This window comes from Patagioenas fasciata, chromosome 8 (assembly GCF_037038585.1).
Source record: "Patagioenas fasciata isolate bPatFas1 chromosome 8, bPatFas1.hap1, whole genome shotgun sequence".
NCBI classification, from domain to species: domain Eukaryota; kingdom Metazoa; phylum Chordata; class Aves; order Columbiformes; family Columbidae; genus Patagioenas; species Patagioenas fasciata.
In genome coordinates, this window is record NC_092527.1 from 9,635,660 (window position 1) to 9,660,659 (window position 25,000).

At 39.9% G+C, this 25,000-nt stretch overlaps 1 protein-coding gene and 1 long non-coding RNA gene across 24 annotated transcripts in view; one reads left to right on the forward strand and one right to left on the reverse strand.

Moving 5' to 3' along the window:
- Positions 1-5,695, forward strand: part of CTNNA3 (catenin alpha 3) — a 450,315-nt gene extending 444,620 nt beyond the window's left edge. For all 6 annotated transcript variants that reach the window (XM_065843203.2, XM_065843202.2, XM_071811659.1 and 3 more), the window contains one exon: positions 3,383-5,695. In XM_065843203.2, coding sequence (XP_065699275.1) covers positions 3,383-3,670 — 288 coding nt within the window. In that variant the 3' untranslated portion in view covers positions 3,671-5,695. The remainder of the gene's footprint in view (positions 1-3,382) is intronic.
- Positions 1-25,000, reverse strand: part of LOC136104331 (uncharacterized) — a 500,900-nt gene that overhangs the window by 34,841 nt on the left and 441,059 nt on the right. The window lies entirely within an intron of this gene.

Sequence of the window (25,000 nt, forward strand, 5' to 3'; positions counted from 1 at the left end):
TGCTAAAGAGTGGGAGGGTTACAGGCACTGAAGCCACTGAGAAGCTTCAGGAAAAGAAACCTGCCCCTTAAGCCCATACACCTTCTGCTACAGAAACAAAGCCATATTTTTCTTTTGCCCCCTCTGATGTAGAGCAGCTTCATAGTGGTGTTACTACACAGCCAATGCTAGAAAAGTGAGACTGTATGATACCACCAATATTGATCACTGGCAGGGGAAGAATTACTTAAAACTCAGGGTTGTCAGCTGTTCTAGAAAAGTGCCTGCGTATAATTAATTGTCTGGTTAACAGGAAAGAAAACTTACAGATGAACTTTAGTCAGCCTCCCTAGAAAAAGCAGTACAGTGGAGGCTGAAGATGTGTCAGGTGTGAAACGACAAGGCCTCTGAGCAGAACACCTTGCTGAGAGCCTAGAGGTTTATAAAAATGTTTGCATTAAAAGCAGCATTTCAGAAGAGCTTTAGGCTTGGAGGTCACTATGTGGTCTGAATTTCAAAATGTATTGCAAAACCTACATTCTACTGCTAAACCCAGCAGAGTGGCCAGGCAGCCTGCTTCCCTGAAGTTTATAAATCACAGACCCCAAATACACGTACCATCTTAGGTTAAAATACCACCATGCAAAGATTACATGACTATTACAAACTGGAAATCCTTTCTAAAAAGCTGACATGCTGCAGAAAAGAATGAACTTTAGAGGCCATCTGGTAAATTTTACACCTTTTCTTGGTGTATAGAGATAATTTCAGTTTCCCATCACACATATGTCTGCCTTCAACTTTCAGGGGGTGGGCAGGAGGTAGGGGAACTAGTAAGCGTTTCTTGGCACTTCCAGGGAGAAGCAGTAAATGTGATATTACCCAAAGGGGTTTTCTGCCAGTTCAGAAGTGTTGCCAAAATGCAACTAAATCCAGCCCCTTAGCTGATTTTTATTATTGCCTTATTTGAATTTGAGTGTACGCGTACTAAATGTTACACAATCAACATGCAGACACAGACAATAAAACACTCCGCTCACCTGATCAGTTCATTTGAGGTGACAAAGGGGAGAAGATCTTGACCCTTTACTAACAACTCAGTTTGCAAATCTGCATATTGCAGAAGACTGCATGGTTAGGCTGGATGACAAAGCTGGAGCTCATTCTCCCACTAAAACGGATGGCCCTTCTAGAGAACTGACTATATTGCTCTTACAGAAGGCAAACGTTTCAACAAAGACAATGTTGAGAAATTGAAATGTAGGCTCTGGTTATATAGAGTAATACTACTGTGATTTTCATCATGACAAAGAGCCCTGAACAATGTGCTTTGAGCACGTAGTGTGTGTGCACACTGACATTCCGTGTCTGCCTACACACACACTCTAGAAAGCAGATCTTGCATTTGAGTTTTTTCTATGGTCCTAAAACCAACACTGTTCTTGTGCTGGCACACTGATGCAAGTTTAGCCTTTAACACTCCCCTGTTTTAGGGACAATATCAAAACAGCAGGTGGCTCAGAATTTATTTCAATAATATTTATAATAACAAATATTTCTAAAAAATAATAATTATTAAATACTAAATGCTATTAAATATGTAAAGCAGGGCTTTCTTAAAACTATTTAGACTGGAGATTCCTTTCCAAATTGAGATTGTCAGCCTTGTAATTAAATAGGAGTGTACTGAAGATAAAAAGCTGCTAATTTAGGTCACCAAGATTTGTCCCTAGCAGTTTTCCAGTGCACTATGACAACAGCAGAGGTACCTTAATCTGAAGGAGGAGGACAACCTTTATTTCAAGCAAAGACAACTAAAAGAAATTCAATGGTAGGAAAAGCACTGTGCTCAAAATGAAATACAGCATAATTTATGTGACTGTCAAGAAAAAACCCAAACAAATTGCATATGACCAAAAATAAAATGGTTAACATTTTGCCTAAATCAATATAATTTTTTCCTGTTTGCACTGGCTGTGTGGCGGTACCCTCTGACGTGCCCAGTGACATACAATGCCTAACATAGCTGTAGTAAACGTATACAGCAATTCTCTGCTCTTGGATTTTAAGACCACAAGATACAAGGACAGCCCTATACACACACACTCCCGGCTCCCCCTTCTGTGTTCTGAGAACACGAGAAATGAGAAAAAGCCTTTTGTCATTTCCAAGGGCTGAAGTAGCACTGATGGCCAATTACAGGTATCAGTAGTTTTGCATTGTTGGCCTTTCGTCAAATAACTTGTGCTTGTTCTTGGTTTTATCAAGCCACAGTCCCAAGACAGCCTCTCCCTCTCAGAGGAGTAACTCTGTTCTGCATACAGCCTGCTTAAAGCCTCTTTCTGGAGCACGTTGGACCAGATTTGTGTCTAGAGTCCAAGATTAAGATTCACTGGGGGGGTTAACACAGAATAAACCGCGTCTACTCAACATACATCATAGGATCATGTTTGCCATTTGCACAGTGCGGTGTTGCTAAGTCAGGCAGCCGCTGGCTAGGCCAATACAGCCCTTGGGGCTAGGTAGGCGACTAAGGCAGTGCAGTGTCCCCAGCACTCTGCTTTCAGCCCGCAGGCTTCAAACCTGCGAAGGGAGCAGTGCAATCACTGAACTTCCCTGTGTTAACGCTACAGAGCAGTATGGCAGAGATAACTTGCTTGTTAAAGATGTCATTTTTGTTCCAGTTACTCTTTTTTTCAGTTTGAGTTATTTCCTGTTTTCCTGAGTACTGATGGAAAACGCCTTTGCATTAATACTTGTATACCTACGCAGTATGCTGTTGGAGATGGTAGTAGGTAATAGGGAGGGATTAGTTTGTTATGCATTTGAGATGCCACAGTCACTGCAATGGCTGTGTGCTATCCCACTCTTAATTACCCTTAAAAATCTTGGCCGCTGAGGCTGGGTTCAGCAGCTCTGACAACAGCAGCCACTTCACAGGATGCCAGCATTGCTCAGGAGCCTGTGTGGGAGCCTGGAATGCGACAGGAGCAGCTGGAGACTTTGCTTAGTGCTGATACGAAGGAAGTAATGGGTCACATTTTCATAGCTTTTCTTTGAGGTCGTTTCATTACCTGGCAGTAGTAATTGCAATGAGACTCTGCAGACAAGCATCATGAATACACAATTTAAAAAAAAAAAAAAAAACAAAACACAAAACCACAAAAAACCCACAAACATTATCTACATAATCATTTCTAGTCCACCAGCACAAATTTCTGTATATCACTTTAAGTCTGAGCAGTGGAACATGAATATAATGATCAAACACACCAAGGGAAAAAACCCAAATAAATTAGGGTTTGGTATGTTAGTTTTACTTTTAACCATTGTTTATTCCTCAGCATATTGTGATTAAAAGCAGACCAGCTTCCTAGGCTAATGTTTCTGTTTCTTATTACAGTTGGATAGCGTCACTTCACTAATTCAGGCTGCCAAAAATTTAATGAATGCTGTGGTGCAGACAGTGAAGATGTCCTATATTGCATCCACAAAGATTATCAGGATTCAGAGTCCTTCTGGCCCACGACATCCTGTTGTGATGTGGAGGATGAAGGCTCCGGAGAAGAAGCCCCTAATTAAAAGAGAGAAACCAGAAGAAATCTATGCAGCTGTCAGAAAAGGTTCTGCAAAGAAGAGAATCCATCCTGTTCAAGTCATGAGTGAATTTAGAGGCAGAGAAATAGTCTAATATTCTGCCACTTTTTGGGTTCCTATATTTGAATTTCTGATGATTTTTCATCTTTTTCTCCACTTATTTAATAATTATATATGTTAATGTTTTGGTTTTTCTTCATCTGTAAGATAACACTTGCTTAAATTATTTGAAAATTTTGTTGGATTAAGCGCACGGTTGAAAGAAAAATATCCATTCTCTTGCAGTGACAAACTCTCCTGTGTTTACACTGGCATGTTTGCAGCAGAGCACTTTGAGCGATAGAGTACGGGACTGTGGGAACGGAGGATGCAATGTGCCAACCTGCCCAAGTCATACTGCACTCACTAGGCCTTAGGTGTTTCTTCACCAGGGATGAATGTGGCCAGTGCTACACTGCATGTACTTCACATAGAGCTTTTTAAACATGTTTATTGGGTCAGATCCTTTATCAGCGTCGTTATTCTGTGATCACATCAGCTGACCTGCTTGTTGCTAGCTCAGAGTCTGGGTCCTCAACTTTTATCTAGATTGAAACATCTAAAGATCTCCCCTCTTCCAAGGCCCAGCCTTGGAAATGTAAGTTTGAAAATGTTTGATGAAACACAAAAAGTGTTTTCAACAACATGGATATAATAAGGTAATTTTAAAAAGCGTTGACTGCAACATAGCAGTAATAATAGCTCTTTAAAAGCCTTCTGAAACATTAGCATTAACCTGTGTTCTGCTTCCTGCTCTATTCTGTGAGCCCCAATAAATCTGCTGACTGTTATGTTTCCAAGTTCAGATAAAACTGCTATTAACAATAAAGTTTTCTACTCATTGCACAAAAGAACAAATACGAAATACATCATTATTCTGAGCTTGGAGTGTGAAATACACATACACATATCTTGAATCTTAGGCCTGATGAGATTTTTGCAAGGTAACTGCAGTGATTTAAGTTACTTTTCTTATGACAGTAGAGTCCTAAATGCAGGACTCTGCTGGTAAGTGACTTGCTAAATGACTGCAGTGTATCTCCAAGTATGCAATGAAGATAAGTGCTATTAGTCTGTGATCACCACTAGGCTTCTGTAAGATAGTGAAAGAAAAATCTCCTAAATCTGTATGAATCAGAAATCCACTCGGACTCATTTCCTTTTAATAGAATTTAACTTGTGTTCTCTGACATGTCACTTAAGTTTTCCCAGACTCCACTTGTTACTAAAGATGCCTTTGCTTAGCAATTAAGTAGATCCTTTGGTATGTTTTTTGTATTTGCTAAGGTGAAAGGGCTTCCTCAAATGCCAGAACTTCGTGATGCATCTCTGATTGCCATTAGGAGGCAGCTCCAGACTATAGGCTGCTGCTCCGTGTCACTTGTTACCACGTTTTGCACAGTAGTGCACCTACCTAGCACAATGTGGGCAGTAAAAATAACCATTAACTATGTTTCTCCTATTGGGGGCAACTCTGTTTCTAAGCTCAGGACAGCAGAGCAGTATAATTTCTTGGTGGTTGGTTAAGAAACTCTGTGGAATCTATAATAATCATAAATTAAAAATTTTGCAGATCACTGTTCCACCTTGCATAATTTACTATCTGTTAAATGAAACAAAAGGAGAAGTTTGGAAGAAAAATTACTTCTTTCCAACTCAGATCCCCTCCAGCAGGTTTGCATCAAGATCTTAGTAACATGTATAGGTCTTTGCTAGTCCTCTTAGGGCTACAGAGTGAGAAGCAGCTAACAGTCCAGGCGAGCAGACAGAGCTAATACAGAGCAGGTCATTCAGTAGGTCTGCTGGCAGACTGAGCAGAGCCAAGATAAAGATTCTCTGTGGTACAGAGATCAGGAGATGGAATGTTCCAGTCACACCTTAAAGCCAAAATCCCCATGCAGTATCTGAGGTTCTGGCCCACCCCGCAGATTGCCCCCTCCCCCAGCAATGTTCAGGTCCAGAAGCCAGCAGATGAGTTGACAAAAACCGTGTTTGATATAGGTCACCTCAACATCAAATGTTTGTAACTAATGTCTTGTTATCACATCGTTAATAAAAAGCGTGTACACCACTGAAGAGACATCTTTTAGTGTTGTGCGATTTTTTAAATTATTATTATTTTTTTTAACGTGCCTCCATTTTGGTCTCCAAAACTAGTGAACACTCAGTTCTAAAGCCTGCCAAATTTGCTTATAGGAGTGCGAGCCTTCCAGCACCCTAAGGGCACTCTATTAGTCTGGTTTAAGTGAGAGATTTTCTAGCATTAGTATCACTAAAGCACAGATTATTACTTAGTTTAATGCTCCCTCCTGCAGTGCTAGTCACCAGTCTCTCACACTTGATAGCCAGTTTGATCTCAACATCCAATACTACTCCTATTATATAGGAATTCATTGGGCAAAACTCAACCCTTTAAATGAACAAAAAAATCAACTCCCCCTGCTGTTTTTTTGAGAATAGTCAAAAGAATGAGTTATTTAGACTTCTTTTTCTTGGTTAAAGTTTAAACCGAAGGGAGAACAAGGTAAAATTTAATCCTGGGTGAGGAGGCAGAGGGCTAAGACACAAGGCCTAGAGATGTAAAAGCCCCTGCATTAGCCCATTGCCCCACTCAGCAGGCCTGCTGAGAACCACTGCTTCTATGCCACTACTAATGCTGAAAAACGATGTGCTGCTCAGAAAGTTTTATTCAAAAGCAGCTACTCAATTCATCCTGCAATCTACTCCCTCCTTCCTAGCCCTAGTTCTCAGAGTATAATTTTTCACTCCCTTGTTGCTTTGACTCTGTGTCTGTGTGATGTCCGTATCATGTCCCTTAAAAACTGTGCTCTTAGCTGCAGCTCTGCAATGCCTTCTCACCTCAGCAGCTCAGATTATTTCATTAGCTTGACTTGTCCTCTCCCCATTACCACCTGGAGTAAATGGAGCAAAGTATGACGGACAATTGAAGGCAACTTTATTTATAAAAAAATCAGCAGAGCACTACAAAATGGCATAGACTGCATTTGTCATTGTTGAAACACGTTAGTACAGGAGAACACATCCAAGCCATTTCCACAAATCCCAAAGCTGTTTGATGTTTATTTTTTTAATAACTTGGTTGTGTCACTCTGTTCTCACTGCTGATATTGTTTCCTTTAGTAGTTAGTGGTTCTAATTTGTAAACAGCAGATTCTGTTACTGCAGATTGTGCTGAGCATGGTTCGCAGTTTGTCCCAATTACTTCATTATGGCCTCGACTTAGTGAGCCATTCCTGGTAACAGAAGTCCTCTCATCTCTTGGGCCCTCAGGAAAATTTAAAACCACATGTCCATCTACCTCTGCCTGCCCCTGGAGCCCTGCTCTTGTGCATTATAAAAGCTGTGCTGACACAGTTAATTGGCTTTTTTTTTGGAGGTGAGTGGGAGAGAAGAAGTTGAGGAACAAATGTGGTAACCCTCTGCACTTAGACCAGTGTCCTTTTTCCCCCAGCTTCACCTGGTATCACTTGTGAAGCTCTACAGCTGCATCTCTACTGAAGATGATGATTAAGCAGCCTGACATAATGCAAGTCTGATGTGCCAGATGGTTTTAAAAGGTCTTCAGCTTTTTTGAAAAAGTGTTTTGTGTTGTTTATTTTCTGTGGGTCCACAATTGAAGCATTTAAGAAAAAATGTGTTTTACACAGCAAGTTCTTCAATGAGCTTTTACAAGTTTTCTTTTTGAAGAAAATATTTGAGAAGTCTTTACCAGTAGTGGAGAGTAAAACTCTGTGTGATCATACCTGCTATTTCTGCTTCCAGGTACTACTGACACCTTCTGTACTGCTCTTGGATAAACTTTGGGGACTTGCCTGTGTACTTGCCTCAGGAAATAAGGAGATAAATAAAATCCTATTCCCTCAGGTTGGATTTTAAAACAAAATGAACCAAATGCTGTGCATTGGAAGAGACAATGAGGGACTGGTCCTGAGTCCCAACAGCCCGGTAAAGCACCGTTCACTGACCCATCCTCCCTGGCTTTGCCAGCAGCACTTGAGGCACAAGTGAGTCTCCCCAGCCCTCTTCTGACTGCCACCTCCGTTCTTGGTCTACAGACTTTCCTCTGCATCCCACTGGATTTTGTCTGTAACACTGAGGTAACTCCAGTTATACACACCTGTTATAACCCGCTTACTCTCTTAGCATCCCAATAAAACCACTGCGGTGCTGGGAATAAAAAGATAACAAAAGCAGTCATCTGAAATTGTCCAACAGAGTGCAATTTTAGAGCATATTAGTAATTAAATAATAATTAAAGATCCAGCAGATAATGCTATGCACTTCATTTCTGTTTTCCCTGGGAGATCATTAGAACTGGCTTGCTCTTTGAAGATGGTTAGTGCGCCTTGTGTTTTTTTTAAGAACCTGAAAGAGAAGAAGCTACACTACTGTTGATGGAAAAATCTTACAGATTGAGTGTTGTACGCTGGACGTGCTATTGCTGCAAGGAAAAATACCACCTTTCAATTAATATAACGCAACCCTGTGGAAACTTTCTTGGGATAAAAAGAAACAAATCCAGAGCAGAAATGGCTTGAGTTATATAAAAACAAACCAGGATAATGCTTCAAAGCCCCTGTTGTCTACCATCAACAGGAGAAACTTGCTGCTATGGAACTGAAAACTGAGGGGCTAATTGTTTATTTCTAATATATAAGAAATAGTTAAGAGGAAAGGTTGTAGTGAAGAGATGGACCTAGCAATTTTCTTTTTAAGGAGCTTTTTACATGATAGGAAATACTCATGTTCTGCTTCCTCACAGTGAAAATGACTGCATTTAATCAGGGTGGAGACTACAGAGATGCTTTGTCATGCAGGATGATGTTTCCTGTAGAATCTCTGTTTTCTATCAGCCTGGCCATTTTAGAGCCATTGACTTTTCTGCTGTAGTTCTCAATTATTTTTATAGAAGACAGCAAATGATTTAACAGCAGCTGAAAATAGTCAAGTAGCCCATTAGCTATGGGGCAGAATGTGCCTTTTTGGCACTGCTCTTTCATGGAGGCAGGGGGGCAGGATGTCAAGGGAGCTGGTGCAAACTGCTCCAACAAGCCTGCTGGTGATATTTTGTCTGCTTAGTGCCCAGAGCTCCCTTATTAGATGGAAGCACGATAGGAAATTGCTCCCACACTTCCAAAACGCAGAACAGTGCACCATGCTCTGTTTACCTAAAATGCCTCAGCATGGCTGAGCAGATGGGAGAAAGGAAGAAAACTAACTTTTTTGTGTCTTTTTTCAGCTGCTTTAGTGGAGAAAGACCATCGTTCAAAGGAATGATTTCCCCAGGAAAGCAGAATTTCAAAGCTTTACAAGAATCAAGGAAAAAACAGCAAGAGGCTCTTCTATGCCTTCCACTCCCTCTGTGCACCCAATCTAGTCCTCCATTTTCTCTGCCCTAAAATTGCTCCTAATTGCAGATTATCTAACTATAAATTTTGCATTATTCAGCCAGCTGTTATTTTACAGCAAGGGATGCACATGCTGGAAGCCTTCCCAACAGTAAGTTGCACTGATTTCGTATTACTTTTTATTTTTATTTGAGGTACTTAGGACCTCACCCAGCAAAACCCAAACTCTCAGTGATGCCTCTCAGAGCTTGGACAGGCAGCAACCAAGAGAAGCAGGCAGCAAAACATTCCTATTGCTACTTGTGCAGATACTTTGTGTGCAAAAATGTGTCGATTGTACCATACTCCTCTGCTCAGTAGTGACTACTACACAGTCGTAACTAAGCCCCCTTTTGAGGAAAGGCAATGGCGCTATGGATGTAATGTCACATGCAGATGGCACCTAGTAGCGCATTAAGATTCAAGCAGTCATAGCAGGCTATGTATTTAAGCACCAGTAGCTGAGGTCCTGCACAGCTGGGATGTGGCTGTTCTCACAGCTTTCTGTATTCTGCCCTTTACTATCAGGTGTGGGAATTGGCTTGCTTGGACCAACAGCTTTCATTATTGCCCATGATCTGACACACCATAACCACACTGTGCAGAATATGTGTCCCTCAGAGGAGCCTCAGCTCACATGATGTTCAGGAATTTAATGTGGAGTGGGTCCTCAGAGGCTCCACAGAGGTGCTTGGCTTGACTTGTCTGCAAGGTTAGCCAAGAAAGGAGAGGAACCCCTGAATCCCTTTCCCTCAACTTCCTAGCATTCTTTGTATGCAGTGATCAAGTAATTCACCTGTCCTACTGCCTTCCGATCCACCTTTTGATTTCCATCTATCCTGTTTTCCTACCATTTTGATATCTATGCTCCCCCTCAAGCATTAACTTCCTGTCTTCGGTCCTGGACACTGCAGCTTTCTTACACAAAAGGAAAAGATACAGGGTTTCAGCACCTCCAGCTTCATCTTCTTCTAAAAACACTACAAAAAAAAGAACAAGGAGAAATGGTGTGTGGCCAGCTCTGCAGCCAGGCTAAATCAGCACAGCTATTCTGAGTTCAGTGGTAAAATATCCCCTTGACAGTAGTTACTGTAGCCCTTCCTCTATAGCAGCTCTCAAAAAATGTTACTCCTCATTCAGGCTGGCTAAGACCTATCAGTCACCTTGAAGTTTCCTTTTGAACAGGTAGAAAGCACGCCACCAGTAAAGAGAGATGCTCCCAGAAAGAAAATATGTCTTCCTTGCCCTTTCCTCTTGCTGCGTTTCAAACAACTTGTCTTTATTTAGGCGTGTTGGAGACAACTTTTAAATACCAAAATACAAAATATGAAGGTTATTAATGCAGCAATCCAAAGGGCAAAGAGCTTATTGGTAGTAAGAGCTACTGAGTCATGTGGGTGGTGATGGCACATCCTCCAGCACTCTATTATCATAATGCCCGGCTGAAGACTCCATTAATTTCCTGCATCACCAACAGCTGAGGACCAAAGCTGACAGCCAATAACACATGAGTCCAGTGTAAGCAAATCACGTGCACAAGCAAACCTTCCCATCATCTCCTAAAATATTAACAGCAGGATATGACAGATCAGAAAACAGGCGGTGAAAGACGGAATGCAAAGAAAAACGTTCCAAATTATAAGAGCCCATACAATACTGTTTTTCCAGAAACATAATGTAGTATTTCAGCTCCCTAGCAGCCATACATTTATCTTTTTCAACTACTAAATGAATTCTGATGGTCTGAATGTGCTAAAATAAATGAATGTACTTTGATTTTTCAAGGCTTCAAAGGAGAGAAAGTGAGCGGCTCTTCCTGTGTTTTTTGCTTACAGTATATTTTTACATAGAATGCATACCCCACTAGAGAACTGCGCATTAAGAAATGCATGTCATTCTAGGAAGGGATTTTTGTGAATAATTTTGGTTGGCTACTCATCAGATAAAACAGCATGTCTCTTTTTTTGTTAACAAAACCACGTTCATCCGTATTTTAAATGGAATAATTTGCAAGAGATGTTTTTTAAAAGCCCATTGTCTGGCCAAATCTTAATTCCTCATCCAGAAACTGCACCCTTAGACTGTACTCTCCTTTTCCTTTTCTCATCTAAACAAGGATGGTGACCCAACTACACCTAACTGTGAGGCTCACGCTTTGGCACAGAATTGGCTAACAGTTATTTCCAGGTTCCAAAGTTTCTTGCCAATGTGGAACAGCTACTAGAAACGTAAATACCACACAATTCACTATTTCTTTTGAAAACTAATTAAATCTCATCACAGCTATTTGAATTTATATAAACAGGCAAAAAGAAATGTAATTATTTTGCGTATTATTAAATATATATATTTATTAAAATAATGTATATAATTTACATAATATTTAGCTATTGATAAACTGAAGTTGTTAGAATCCATAGCCAGTACTATTGGAAGTACGGGAATGTTCAACCTTACTAAGGTGCAGCATTTCCATATTCAGCCTCAATTTTCTGCTTTTGAAATAATCTGACCAAAAAAAGTAAAAAAATAAAATCAGCTGCAGCTCATGGCAGAAACATGCAAGTGCATTTCGTCAGAAAGCAAACTGGGACCTGGGACCACAGCAATTTAGAGCACAGAATAAATATCTACAAACCTCTGAAGAGTTTGAATAAGATATTCACATTTGGTAAAATATAAAAAAGTGAAAGAAGACAACTTCTTGACTAACAATGAGCTCTATTTTCACTGAAATCACCTTGGTCTAGCAGCATATATTCCACAAGTCAAAATAATTTGAAGGCAAATAGATGCTAACAAAAATGACTAAGATGCTTTGCTTCCCCTTGCATCGTATTCTCTAACTATCCTTCTTCCTTATTTTCCCCCAGAAGAACTTCTTGTTCTCAGGGCTCTGGAAGGAATATAGCACGTACACTAACATTTCAGCAAGTGTACCCACCTGAGAGATCTCATCTGAAACAATCACTGTGAATTAAACCCAAAATCTCGGCTAAAAATTAATTACTGGAATGAAATTCAAGACTCCAAACTGCCAAACTATTCCATGTTCATTCCTCTTGTCCATCTATTCTATTTTGCCTTTTTTAACTTGTATGTAAGACACTGCCTGTCACTGGATACTACTAGATACAGATTTCACAATCTAACAGGTCCAGTTTGTGGTCGAAACAAAAGTTTGATTTTTCGGAAATCCAGCCACAAACCAGACTCTGTTATAATACCATGGAGCCTGGTGTGTAACAAATGCAAAGATTTGAGGTGACAGTCTCATGTCCCCCTCATTTAAGTACCTCTAATAATTCCAGTCGGCGTGCCATCTGGTCTCCGCTTCACCCTCCCGCTACTTTGCTCACAACTGTCCCCGAGTTTCCACTGCCAGCCACACTCCCCTTTCTGAGACACCGAGCTCTTCTGCAGCCTTCGCTCTCAAAGTGGTCCCGGAGCACACCCAGTGAAGCTCCTCCATCTCCCAGCAGCCATGTGTGGGGGCCAACAGTGATCCCCAATCTCCTCTGTGCTGCTGTTGCGTACCGCTGAGAATATTTTTTGCATGAGAGAACACATTACCCATCTCTGAGTTGAGGGGAAAAAGAGGAGAGAAGGAAAGAAAGTGACATCTACATAACATGAAAAACTTCCGTTTTCTAATTCTGTTGTAAAGTCAGCATCTCCTGAGGGACAGAAAAAAGGAGCTGTTTTTCTCCAGAAAGGCCTCTGGGGTGTCTTTGTATGGAGTTCCTACACATGGCCACCTTGTACTCAGCACTTAGCAGTGACCAATTATCAGTACCGGTAAGGATTTTGAAAGTAACCACCAAAAGCCTTCCTAAGTAAGTTCACTTTTAATTTCCACTGAATTGCTCTCTAAAGATGGGACTCGGGGGACACACTGCTTCTTCACTCAGGAAAAAGGCCATATTAGGACTGACACATCCCTAAGTACTGGGTAACAAATACCCTAGCACACCAACCTGCCAGCAGCAGATGAGCTGGGACAGCAGTCAGGTTCCTTTGCAGTAGTTTTAATACCAGTCTTATTTATACAAGTCCAACATTTACCTGAACCCTATCTCTGTCTGCAAAGTGAAAGGTCTTTCTTCCTCCTGTCAAATCCATATGACGCTGCTTGCTCATGCCCTCTCACTTTTCTAACCCTGGCAGAAACGGATAAAATCCATGTATTTTTTCAAAGCATCTTTTTTTCACCTACAGATAGATGTCCATAAAGATGTATTGACCAGCTTCTACCACAGCCCCAGCCTAATTGCAATCATTCACAACACTTCCTCCCTGGCAATAATACTTCAACATTCTTTTGTTACTGAAGGGGAAAGCTGTTTTAGCAAGCTGTGTTAATTGCTCACTGTAATGCCCAAAGATCTAACAGACAGACAAAAGAAGGACTAGTAGTAAATACTAAAGAATTAATGCAGCACATACAGAAGAGCTTACAAAAAAACTCCAAAGCTTAGACTGCAGACAGAGCAGGCTATGCTTGCAAAGCCAACAAACTAATTGCAGCTGCCAAAGGTTTCTCCCTCTGATTCTGCAAAACACAATGTGATCTGTCAACAGCAACGATATTTTCTTGTTTAGAAAAAGATTACCTTTATTTTATAAAATTCTCATCCTTGAATTTGTGTGCTCTGAGAGCAGATGGCAAACCACATGTCATAAAACAAAACAAGAATTTTAGACAGGAGAGAGACAAAAAACAAGTTTTCTCCTTTAAAAAGAGGAATTCTCCACTGGACTGCTGAAGCCACCGCACGGCAACCCCTTCTTACATAAGCTAGTGCCATCAAAATAGCGAGGAGTTGTAGGCAACCTTCCCGAGATCTCTCATGCCAAGCAACCTGCTGTGAGCAGACCCAGTTTATTTTACGAGACGAAAGCCATTCCTCTAGCAGACTCAGATACATTATAATCTTATCGTGTTTCTCTAACATGTTATCATCTCACCTCAAAGAGCTTTCGAACTGTTACTGACTGCCTGAACCGAGCAGAAGGAAGAGAGAAGACTGAGTGTGTGTCAGAGACGCACAGCTGAAGGAGGGGAGCTTCCCTCCAGCCTCCCACACCTGCACAGCGGACCCCAGGCTGCTCTGGTTTCCAGGAGCAGGAAGGCTCGGAATGGGCCAGCATGGGGTGGCCGCCCCAGAGGCAGCGTCCCCAGCTTGCAGGGCAGCACATGCTCCAAATAACTCTGTATCACATCATCTCCCAGGAACAAAAAAAACGAGTGCAAATGGGACAACTGTGGACATCTCATTGCAGGAACGTACAACAGACCCTAACGAGGACTGATATTAAATGCATGGCAACAAAACAAAACCAGTATTTGTGTACCCTATCTCAAAATCAAGACAATTTTACTTCATATTTTGCTGGGCCACCCAATCAGCAGGTCGTGTCTTGCTTCCTGTGTAGAGATGACTTTCTGGAGCGTAGCATGCATAATTCAAACAGAGGAACTGATTAGGATCAGCTAGACTGTAAGTATATTATAACTGTGTGAACTCCTGCAAACATTTAAATTGCTGTGTTTTGGTGGTGATGAATTAGTTTAGTATGAAATTATACAAAGTACAGACAAGAATGAATTATATGGGTAAATCTTTTGTGCACAAGACTTTATCTGGACTGGTAATGTCTTCTCCCATAATTTTGATATATTTTATCGAAGAAAACTAAAACATTTGAAGACTCAGATAAATGAATTATTAAAACCAGTTGAACTTTCTTCTTCTTCCAATTATTTGTCATATCAAGAGAGTGGATTTTTATAATAGAATTGGACATAATGAAATCTGTAAAATGAGAAATAGAAATAAATTAAAAATATTGATTTTTCTTCTAAAGATGCATTTTCTCTTGACATCTCCCTCACTTTTGTCACTATCTTTAGTGGGATCACTAAGTACCATATTCGGAAGGCACCTGCCATCTCCAAAGCAAAAGAAATTGATTTTTCCCCTAGCGTGGCAGTACAATATCAAAACTGCAATTTTTAATCACTCTATTCTGGTTAATATGGTTGGAGGAAGGAGGCTTTGAATCAATGTGTCTTCGTGGTTTGTCTATGTGCTGCCCAAATCCACATATTTTCAAGTTAATAAGCCTGTACAAAGAATAACTGGACATATGGTAGATTTTATGGATAATTTTTACACATTTTAGATACGTTTTAATCTTTAGCAAGGTTTTGCACTGAAGCTCCTTATTTTTGTCCAGAATACAAGATATAATTTGAGACTTTTTTCTCAGTTTCTTGCATATGACCTTATGAAAGTCACTTGGCCTTTCTGAGAATCATTATAAAGTAACTCAAGTGATTCAATTACAAAATGTATGGAATTAACATCTGTAAAGCAAATCAAATAACATAGAAATGGTAAAGAAGATAGTAATTGATTTTGACAATGCAACCTGTTTGTACTGGATGTTTTTACCCCATATGTCAGCACCTTAAAAAGCAAATTTAATTTTTTCTGCCTGCATATAAGAAGCTGTTTTGTTCTCCGTAGTCCTCCACAGAAGCTAGTATTCACCCCACTCACCATTGCTGGGATGCCCTAACTGTTGACTACTGTAACTAAGCACTATGAAATTATCTTATCACCAAGCCTATTTTTCCACTTCTCTCCATTATTAAACGGAATTTATTCAACACACAGTGCTTCACACACATAAAAACAACAGGAGAAGAAAGCCACACAGAACTTATTTCAGCCTAAGAACAGCAACATACAAAAAACCCACAAACCAACAACAACTTTAGCTGAAAGCCTCTCATAAGATGACAGAAAGTAAGATGTAAACAATGACTGACAAACTAATGCGACACGGAAGGCCTGCGTACCCTGATGATTCACTGATGACTGGAGAACAAGTGAAACACTTAAAAGTGAAAAGTAAATTCTGAGCAACACAGAAGAACAGACTGCAATAGAAAAATGAAAACTCTGGCCTGTTTTGGGGAGGGAGAAGAAGCTGAAAGAGCTGGCAGGAATTCGAAGTATTTAGTGTTTAAAAAGAGATTAGAATTTGCTTGTTAAATATACTGAGGAAATGCCCTACTTTAGATTCCATACCATCACCACTATAGTTAGCTAGCAAAACATTCGGCAACACCAAAGCTAGAACTGAAAAGGTACTGCAACACAGAAAAACTGAACTAAGATTAGAAAAAGGTTTCTTAATATCATACAGAAATTGGCAAGTCATACAGAGGTAAATAGACATAAGAAATTTCCTTAGGAAGTTGTAAACTGAAATGGCTTTGGACCCCTGGTGATTTGCTTCATTCAAACTAAGTTCCTAATGAAAGCACCTGGAGTTCTCCTGCAGTATGAAGTGCAGAAAGAGTACTTGATTTATGTATGGTAATTAAAAAATGTGTAAGATCATTTATTATGGAACAGCTGGATTCTCTACAGTAAGAAGAAAGGTAAAATACACAAGATAGTATGTGATGGCTGTTAAGTGAAGCCAGTAAAGTTAAGAACAACAGTTCTCTTAGATGCCAGAGACATCCAAGATCTTGTTTACAAGCAAGTAGTGTAACATTAGGTGTTTTTGTGAATGAAGTCGGTACATCGCATGGCAATCAGAGAACGAACCAGAAAAATTCAAAGTTGCCTTGAAAAAAATCATTGTGCCAATGCTTTCAATGCGATTGTGCCCGATGAAAAGAGATATCGCTGATTGTGAGCTTGTCCAACTACTTGGAAGGACTGGTTCAGGAAGTCCTGCGTCTTTTGGTCTTGAAAAGACCGAACAATGAGTGACAGTGGAAATACACTTCTGGAAGAAATCTTCTAGGTAAAGCCTAGAAGAAAATGCAAAAGTAACAAGGACTTTTGTGTTAATTCTAAAGCAACTCTGACTTCGTATCTTGTGGCAGCTGTACTGTACAGTGTATGGTGTACTGTATTTAAATGATAAAATCCTTAAGACTCTCAGGTTTCTTGCTTGTATAGTCTGTTTGCTCTGGGATACATGAGACTGGTGTAGGAGGACAATGTGCAGCAGGAAAACTTCCACTTCAGGCCAGGTACTCAGTGTAACATACTGCCCTATCACCCAAACTGCTGTAGGCCAAAGGAAGCAACAGCTTACAGAATCCAACAGCCACCAAGATTACATCTGGAAATGATCCTCAAGATTTGGTGAGTCTTGGAGTGCACATGGAAACTTTGGAAGAGTGTTCCAACTTTAGGCACCTAAATGAGTTACCTATGCAGACTAACTAAAGCTCCACTTGTGATTTAAACCCCTATGGACAACTCAGAGCACCCGCAACAGCGGCAATCTTTGAGTTTTCCTGTGGCAGCGCTCTCCTCTCTTTCCACCGCCTAGGGGGATCAACCACGTAGCCAGCCTAGTGAGCTGAGGTCCCAAACCTGGGAAAGGCTCCTCTCCCCGAATTCCAAGCACACACATTTCTGGGAAGGGAGCTGCTGGTAAATGCAGCAGAGCTTGGCTCTGCCTGTCCATCTTGCCCTAATGTTGCCCTTGGCTGCTTCTCGTTACCTGCTTGTAATGGGGTAGGCTGGGCAAACAGTCCTGGAGGGGACCGTGCCATGCTCACTAGTGCTACACAACTGCTATGTATGCAACAACGATGCCAGCACAAGGGAATTTATCTGCTGGGAATTACCAGCTGGCCCAAAGCCACTTCATGCTGAGCGTGAACCAAAAACTGATTACAGCACACTGAAAATCCATTAATATAATCACTGTACCTTAGATACCTGAAAGAATGCCCCCTGACATCTCAAACCTATTAATTTATTTGAACTCTGAAAGAGAAGGAAATCACTGGTGAATATGATTAAATCTTACTGCCATGAAGGAGAAATTATTTTCTGACAGTCAGGGAAGAGGAAGAAAACAAAAAAAATCCTCTTTTTTTTTTTTTCCTAGGAGCTGTAGGATTTCAAAAATGCTGCTTGCACTGAGAACAAGCAAAAATTTGCTGAAAGGACTCAGGAGGGTGCTCTGCTATTCAGTTATGCAAAGAAATAAAGAAACGATCTTTGATTTAAGTACTGAAACAGAAATCCAGGAGATGAGAGCAGCACTCACACCTATATTTACTTATGTAAGAAGGAAGTGAAGGGAACCATCCAGTTTCAGGAACTTCTTCCCTTCAGATTGATCTTTGCTTGCTTAAAGAGCTGTTTTCTCTTCATGACTGTCAGATTAGTAGAAAGTCATATCACCTATACAGTTGGTAAGGAGCTGAAAGGCACTGTATGAACTGTACAAGGTACGTAAGGCTTGATCTGCAGGGACAATACCTGTCACTGGGCTTTGTCCCTATATTGTACTGCTACTTTTCTAATTAAGTGTGACAGAGTCATTTTCTTTTCTCAGTCACTCCCCAAACTGCAGTGAGCTACTGCCTGGACTGTCTCCATTTGTACAGCTATGATGCCATGCTGTCTGCAACGCTCTCTTGTTTGTTTTAATACATTAAGCCATCTGCCAAAAACAGAGCACGAATAACAAGATTCAACTCATCTCTAATACGAGTGTAGTGCTCTTCTGTCCTGTTTCCGCTCATTTGATTAGCTTTCCTTCCATTTCTGCCATGGATATGAAAAAGGTAATATTTTTACTTCCTATTTTCTGCAAGTACAAGCACAGGCATTATTTCAAAATTCAGCCTAATCTAAGCCTAATTTTTATTTACTCCAGCTGTGGCACCTACTTGAGAAGCAAACCAGGACACAGTGCATTTGAATAAATTTTACAGGTAACTCCATGTCTTTCACATGAGACACACAGCTGGTGTACTTACTGCACTGGGCAAGCCCATATTCCAGGGCTCAGTACACTATTCTCTGCCTGTTATTCCAACCTAAATTACAGGAGGAGCCAAATAACATTCAGCAGGATAAATAAATTACGTTATTGGGCAGGTTTACAGCACAGGTATAGGAAGGGCACCAGGAAAAAGTATTCCACACAAACATCACTGTGGGCTGATCCAGTATTTTACAAAGTGCTAGAGAAGCACTAACAATAGCAATAAGATAAAATGTTAGGCTGATCATCCAGAGCAGGATAACCTGAAAAGCCCAACAGTTGGGATTTTGAAGATGAAGCATTCCCTCTGAATGGGAACCCCAGTGCAAGGGGCAGGTGTTTCTGCCAGAATGCCTGTGTAAGCTGCTGCCCTGGTGAACATCTGAACTCCATGCAATCGAAGACATCTACCCACCAACCTCAGTGATCACACACAACCTGACATTTTGGGACAATTTTTGTCACTGCCTCCTTTTTCAGCTTTTCCTGAAGCACCTCTGTGTATAATATCCAGGATCAGGATCTGATTTAATTTTAATTTCGTCACCTCAAGTATCTCAGACATTACCTTATTCTTGAAAATTCAGACACCTTTCTGAAATCTGGGTACCACACTGTTTTGGAAGAACAGATATGGAATCTGATTCTTATTTACACTATGGTCTCTCACTATGGCAGTATAAAGAGTATAAATTACACCTCCATCTACAGGAAAGCTCTTTACACTCCCAGAGCAGTTTAAAGGTATCTTAGTATGAATAAGAATCAGAACCTGTGAGACATTTCTGATATAGATTCTGCTGGAAAACTGCATTCTGCTGTCCTAGCTGCTTGGACACACTTTTTCCACATTTTCTGCTGCCTGTATGTCAGGACAGTCTAGCATGAATATGAGACACACATTGGCTTCTTCACAGTGGAGAAGAAAAAACTTAATTTTCTGCTTCAGAAAACAGAATTGCTGGCTCAGAAGGTCATCAAATACCAGCCTCCTCTATGGAGAGAAAACACTGAAAGGGAGTCTTGTAAAGGAAAACTTTCATATGCCATTAGATCCTAACAAGCTGACTTTTGGTGATGCATATGAGAGAAGATCGAGAAGGCACAGAAGGCAGATTTATAACTGCAAAAAAACTAACGATATTTTTCTTCAGAAATATCTATGTATTTATTTATTCTGTCCTGCACTGACACAGTAGTTGCATCTGAGATTGCTCCTTCAAAACTTTAAGACTGACTATAAGAAATATTTAATAAGGCAATTTGTGTGTTTAAGCAATGATTAAAGAAAAAATACTACTGCAAATTTATATGCATGTTATAAGAAATATTTAATAAGGCAATTTGTATGTTGAAGGAATGATTAAAGAAAAAAGACTACTGCAAATTTATATCCATGTTTTGAACTATTATGAAACAGAAAAGAGGATTTTTTTCTTACACTATTTCAGACATTGAAGCATACAAGATAATTAACTCCAAACTGTCTTCATAAGCATAAAAGTTTAATGAGAAATCTGATGTAAACCAATAATCTAAAGTATAGAAATCAACACTACAAATTCTGTTCATGTTGGTCTTACCAAAAAAGTTCTCTTTATCTCAGTGTGAATTTTAAGACATGGGTATGAATAACACCAGGCTCATCTTTTCCAAAATGTATCTAGTTGTCTATTTCCAGCACAGAATTGCCCATGAGTAACACTGTAATATTAGGAGACTTCACAGCATCTAACTAGTCATCCACCGTAGGGCCTACAGACCATCCTCTGGAAGTGCGTATCTCTCTACCCAACTACGCAAAAAACCTTTGGAGCCCAGAATAACCTACATAAATGGTGAAAGCATCCCTGCTATTATCAAAACAATGGAACGACTTCTTCTGAAGTCCATGTTATTTATTAGCCATATTACTGAAAGTATTAAAGAGTTTAGAGCTGGACACATAAAAGGTTTGACACATCCAAAAATCTCATACTTCAGATATTCTGAACTCACATATTGCTGTTTTCTCCACTGTATAGACATATAAATTACCTATAAGCCTCATTTTCTACCAGTACAGGTTCCCTAAATGACTAAATAAGTGCTCTGAGTGATGTGCTGTCACCTGTGACACAACTGCATTAAAATATAAGATACTCCAGCCTTAAGAAGATTCAAAACTGGTTTTTTTGGTTGTTTTTTGTTGTTGTAGTAGTAGTAGTGGGGTTCATTTGTTGTTTTCCTTCAGCTTCAAGACTTGTTTTCACTGGCAAAGGAAAAAGACAATATCGCTCAGTGAGCTAAGCAGCTCAACCAATTCAAACACGCTTCGAAATACAGGGCACAGCTCCTTTTCTGCTGGATTTGGACTGATGGCCACACTAATCTGTTTGCTCAAAGCTGCTCTGTATTGTGTTAAAATAAACAAACAAAACTGAAAACCATAACAGGGGTATGACTTTGATTCTTCAGCTCTTTGGGGTGTGCTCTTATTCCAATTCTTTTCCTCTGTGAGCCAGTGAATATGTACATTTTACTCTGGAAAGTGGAACAGCTTCAACAGATAAGCGTAACAGCTCAGAAAATGAAAGCATAAGCTGCATAGATTATAAAATAGTGATTTTTGCAAGGCTTATAAATGGACTACACTTAGGACATTTGCAAAGGAGAAAAGCATTACTATTCTAGAACTAGCCCTTCGCTAATACACATACCCTACCCAAAACTTTTTTATACGATTTCTTGAATTGAAATAAAGACTGAACGTAGAAAACAGCAGCACAAGCGGAGTTTGCCAAAATCGATGGTGATCAATATGAGAAGGTAACTTCAGATTTGGGAAGAAAAAACAAAAAAGGCCTAACTCTCAAGCATCCTGGCACCCAGTGGAAACCACAACTTTAATCTAGTCCTGCATGTTACCTTTAGATGAGTACTTAAGATGACTTGCTGTGTTGACCTGTAGCTTATCACCATCTCTTCAGAAATAGCCTAAATAAAATCAGATTTTTAAAAATCTTCCTGACCAATTACCCTTTACATTTAATTGAAAGAAATTCAGTAGGTCAAATGTCGAATTACAACCTCAGCTCTTTGACTGAGTTATTGTTAAAGAATGGAAAGTGAAGTAATTTGCTTCTGGTTATATACTTCCATGAATATAGATGCTTAGATATCTTAATAATTTACTTAATAAAGTAAGTCTTAGCAGTGCAACTTCTTCACCAGTACTCACACTGGAATCTTTCAGCACTGTTGATATTCTACCATGACCCTGTGCAATTATCAATTGGAATGGCTGGCTACTCAGTGACATCAAACTGAGAAAGATTTCTAGATTCTTTAAAACACATAAAAGCAGATACTGAATTTTTAGTATTATCCATAGTAAAGAATAAAATTTCATAACCATATGTATAACTTAAATTTCTTTTAAGACAGTAAAGCAGTACATAAATCAGAGCCTCTTATTGTATCTAAAGATCAGCTCAATCAGAAAAACTTCCTTTTTTAAAAATGTTTAAACTTAAAGAAATCTAAAATGCAAATTACCACTACAAAGCTATAGTGCTTGTAGAACAACAGATTAATATATCTCAGAATGAATACATTAGCAATGAAGTCACAGAATGCTTGCATCAGGCTTTCCTGCAATATTTCCTGCTATATTAAATAATTGGTTCCACAGAGCAAAGCAAAAATGTAGAAATATATTTCCAGAAAGCTAGAAATAATGTACCTAAGTCGGTTTTACGTTTGCACTGCTGTGCATTTTAAAAGTTCAATGGCTTCTGGAAGCACCACCCACTAAACATAGTCCATTCACTGCACCGCAAATACTTTAACTGGAAATAAAAATGGAAATCAAAAGGTATGAGGTGAAAACTTTGTCTCCCTACCGTCTAGAGAAGTAAATACACTTCAAAGGGCAATCTTTTACCATTAAAAGAAGGACAAGGAAGGACCTGTGTTGTTCCTAAGGGTACATGCTATCTAGCACTACCTCAAAACAGGTAACATTGTAGCTGAGTAAATCTGGATGCTGAGTCGTTTCCAGACATAAACTGTATATTGAAACATACATTGATTCTGGACAGACATCGATTAACTTGACTAACATACTGTTGAGACTTGGTTATAAAAGTGAAACAGGAGGAAATAAAACAAAACAACCAACCAGACAAAATAAACCCCAACAAACTCAAGACCTTAAACTCCACATAATGGTGTAAGGAAGCTCTGGAGGGAAGAGCTGGGCAGCTGCCAAGGAAGGCATGCAGAAGTGCATTAAATCATGAAGCCACAGCAAGAGGATAGTGGAAAGGAACTGCCGGAAAAAGATTAGGCATTCACTGAAGAAAGAAGGCAGACAGACTCCTGGGCCATTGGTTAAAGACCTAAGTAGGAAAGTGAGTAACTGAGAAGGAACATTAGCGCAACAATTCAGAAAACATAATTCTATTTCTTCTCATTCCATTCAGGGAAAGCAGCACTTTAAAAGAAGAATATAAGTAACTGAAAAAGTAAAATAAAATACTGGTATCGAGAACAAGAAGGAACAATTAGTCAAGTGTGTACCCTGAGCGGATTGCCGATTTAAATTTCCAGCTTGTAGGTTTTTGATATGCATGGAAAATACCTCTGTAATGGAACTACATTTCTCTCTAGTGCCTGACCGCTGCTTTCTCCTCCCCACCCGCTCCAACGAATAAAATCCAAGGTCTGTTTAAATCCACGTTAGTACACTGGATCCAAGACTGAGTATCTGTAAGGGGCAGGTACTGATACGCATCTTTGGATGCTGTTCCTTCCTCTACCTCCTTCAATAGAAGCTCTCTCTCCTTTCTGCAGGTCACAAAGTGCTGGTCTGCTCCTCCTGTCTCAGGACACACAGTTGTACTAGCACCAGTGCAATGGAGCAGGGGATTTCTACTGAAAAGCAGCATCCCAAAGAACATTTGCAGTAAGAGATAGTGGCAGATGTGGTTTTTGAGAAATATTCTTTGTACCATGCTTATCTTTCAGCTCATAATATAGTTCTTGCCCATAGCCATCTTTTGCTTTAACTGCTTCTGTGTTTTGCCATTTTCGTCCCCTCTTCTATTCCCTTGTTTTACTTTCCCTTTCTAACCATCCCCCCTGATTAGCAACATGTTATTTATTTCCTGTATTTCTTCCTTGTTCTCAGATGTTACTCATTTTCACTTTCCAGATGAATTTTCCCAGACGGTTTTGATTCTCTCTCGCTCTTCATCCAGTGATACAACTCTGGAAGCCAATGTTTTTAAATGTTACCCCTACTGTACACTCCACGAGCTTCAAATCCCACACTGGCAAGCTTCAAATCCAGCACATTTACTACGTTCCAGGGTCAACAGCTGGTCAATCTCCATTATATTTAGGACAGTGACAATCATTCACCATAGATAAAATAAGGTCTTGGCGAATAGTTTCTGAGCACAGTTGTCTTGATTATCTAGCCACATTTACATCAGATGGCCTACTGCCTTCAAAGGAGACTTACTACCTATGCCAGTGATATTTAACACAAGAAAGGCTGAGGATTTGGAGCCACAGGGTTTCAATGGAACAATGGTTTTTACTATGCAACTTCCTGGTGGATAAAATGTTCCTTACAAAAAGCTGGAGCCTGCTTGATCACAAACAACAGGAAGGAAAGCATCCGTGCAGAGTGCTGCTGCTCTGCCTGCACGCACGGCTGAGGGGCTGCTCTTTCCCCTCAGGTTCCTGGGCTGTCTCTCTAGCGCTCACCATCACTGCTGCTGTTAGCAGTGGCTGCCGTGACAGCTTTCACCAGAGGTGAAAGACACTGACTGCATTTCATCAGCAACTGCCTGAGCTGTTTAGCGTCCAGCCTGAGAATTTCATAAAACTACAGAATTGCATTTGAATTTTACACATAGAGTGTCAGCATTATTTCAACTTCTCAACAAAGATCCAAATTAATCATTTTGCCAGTATGAAATGTGTTGCTTAATTGCTTAGGAATCAAGTCACATTAACACTAGCATTAGCTACTGAAAGTTGGCAGAAATACTATTAACGGATGAAGTATCATTTAAATTAAATGCTTCATTTGTACTTTTTCCTATCAAAATAAATGCATAGGAAATGGGCATACCCAACTTAAAAAATTATATTTCTTTTTG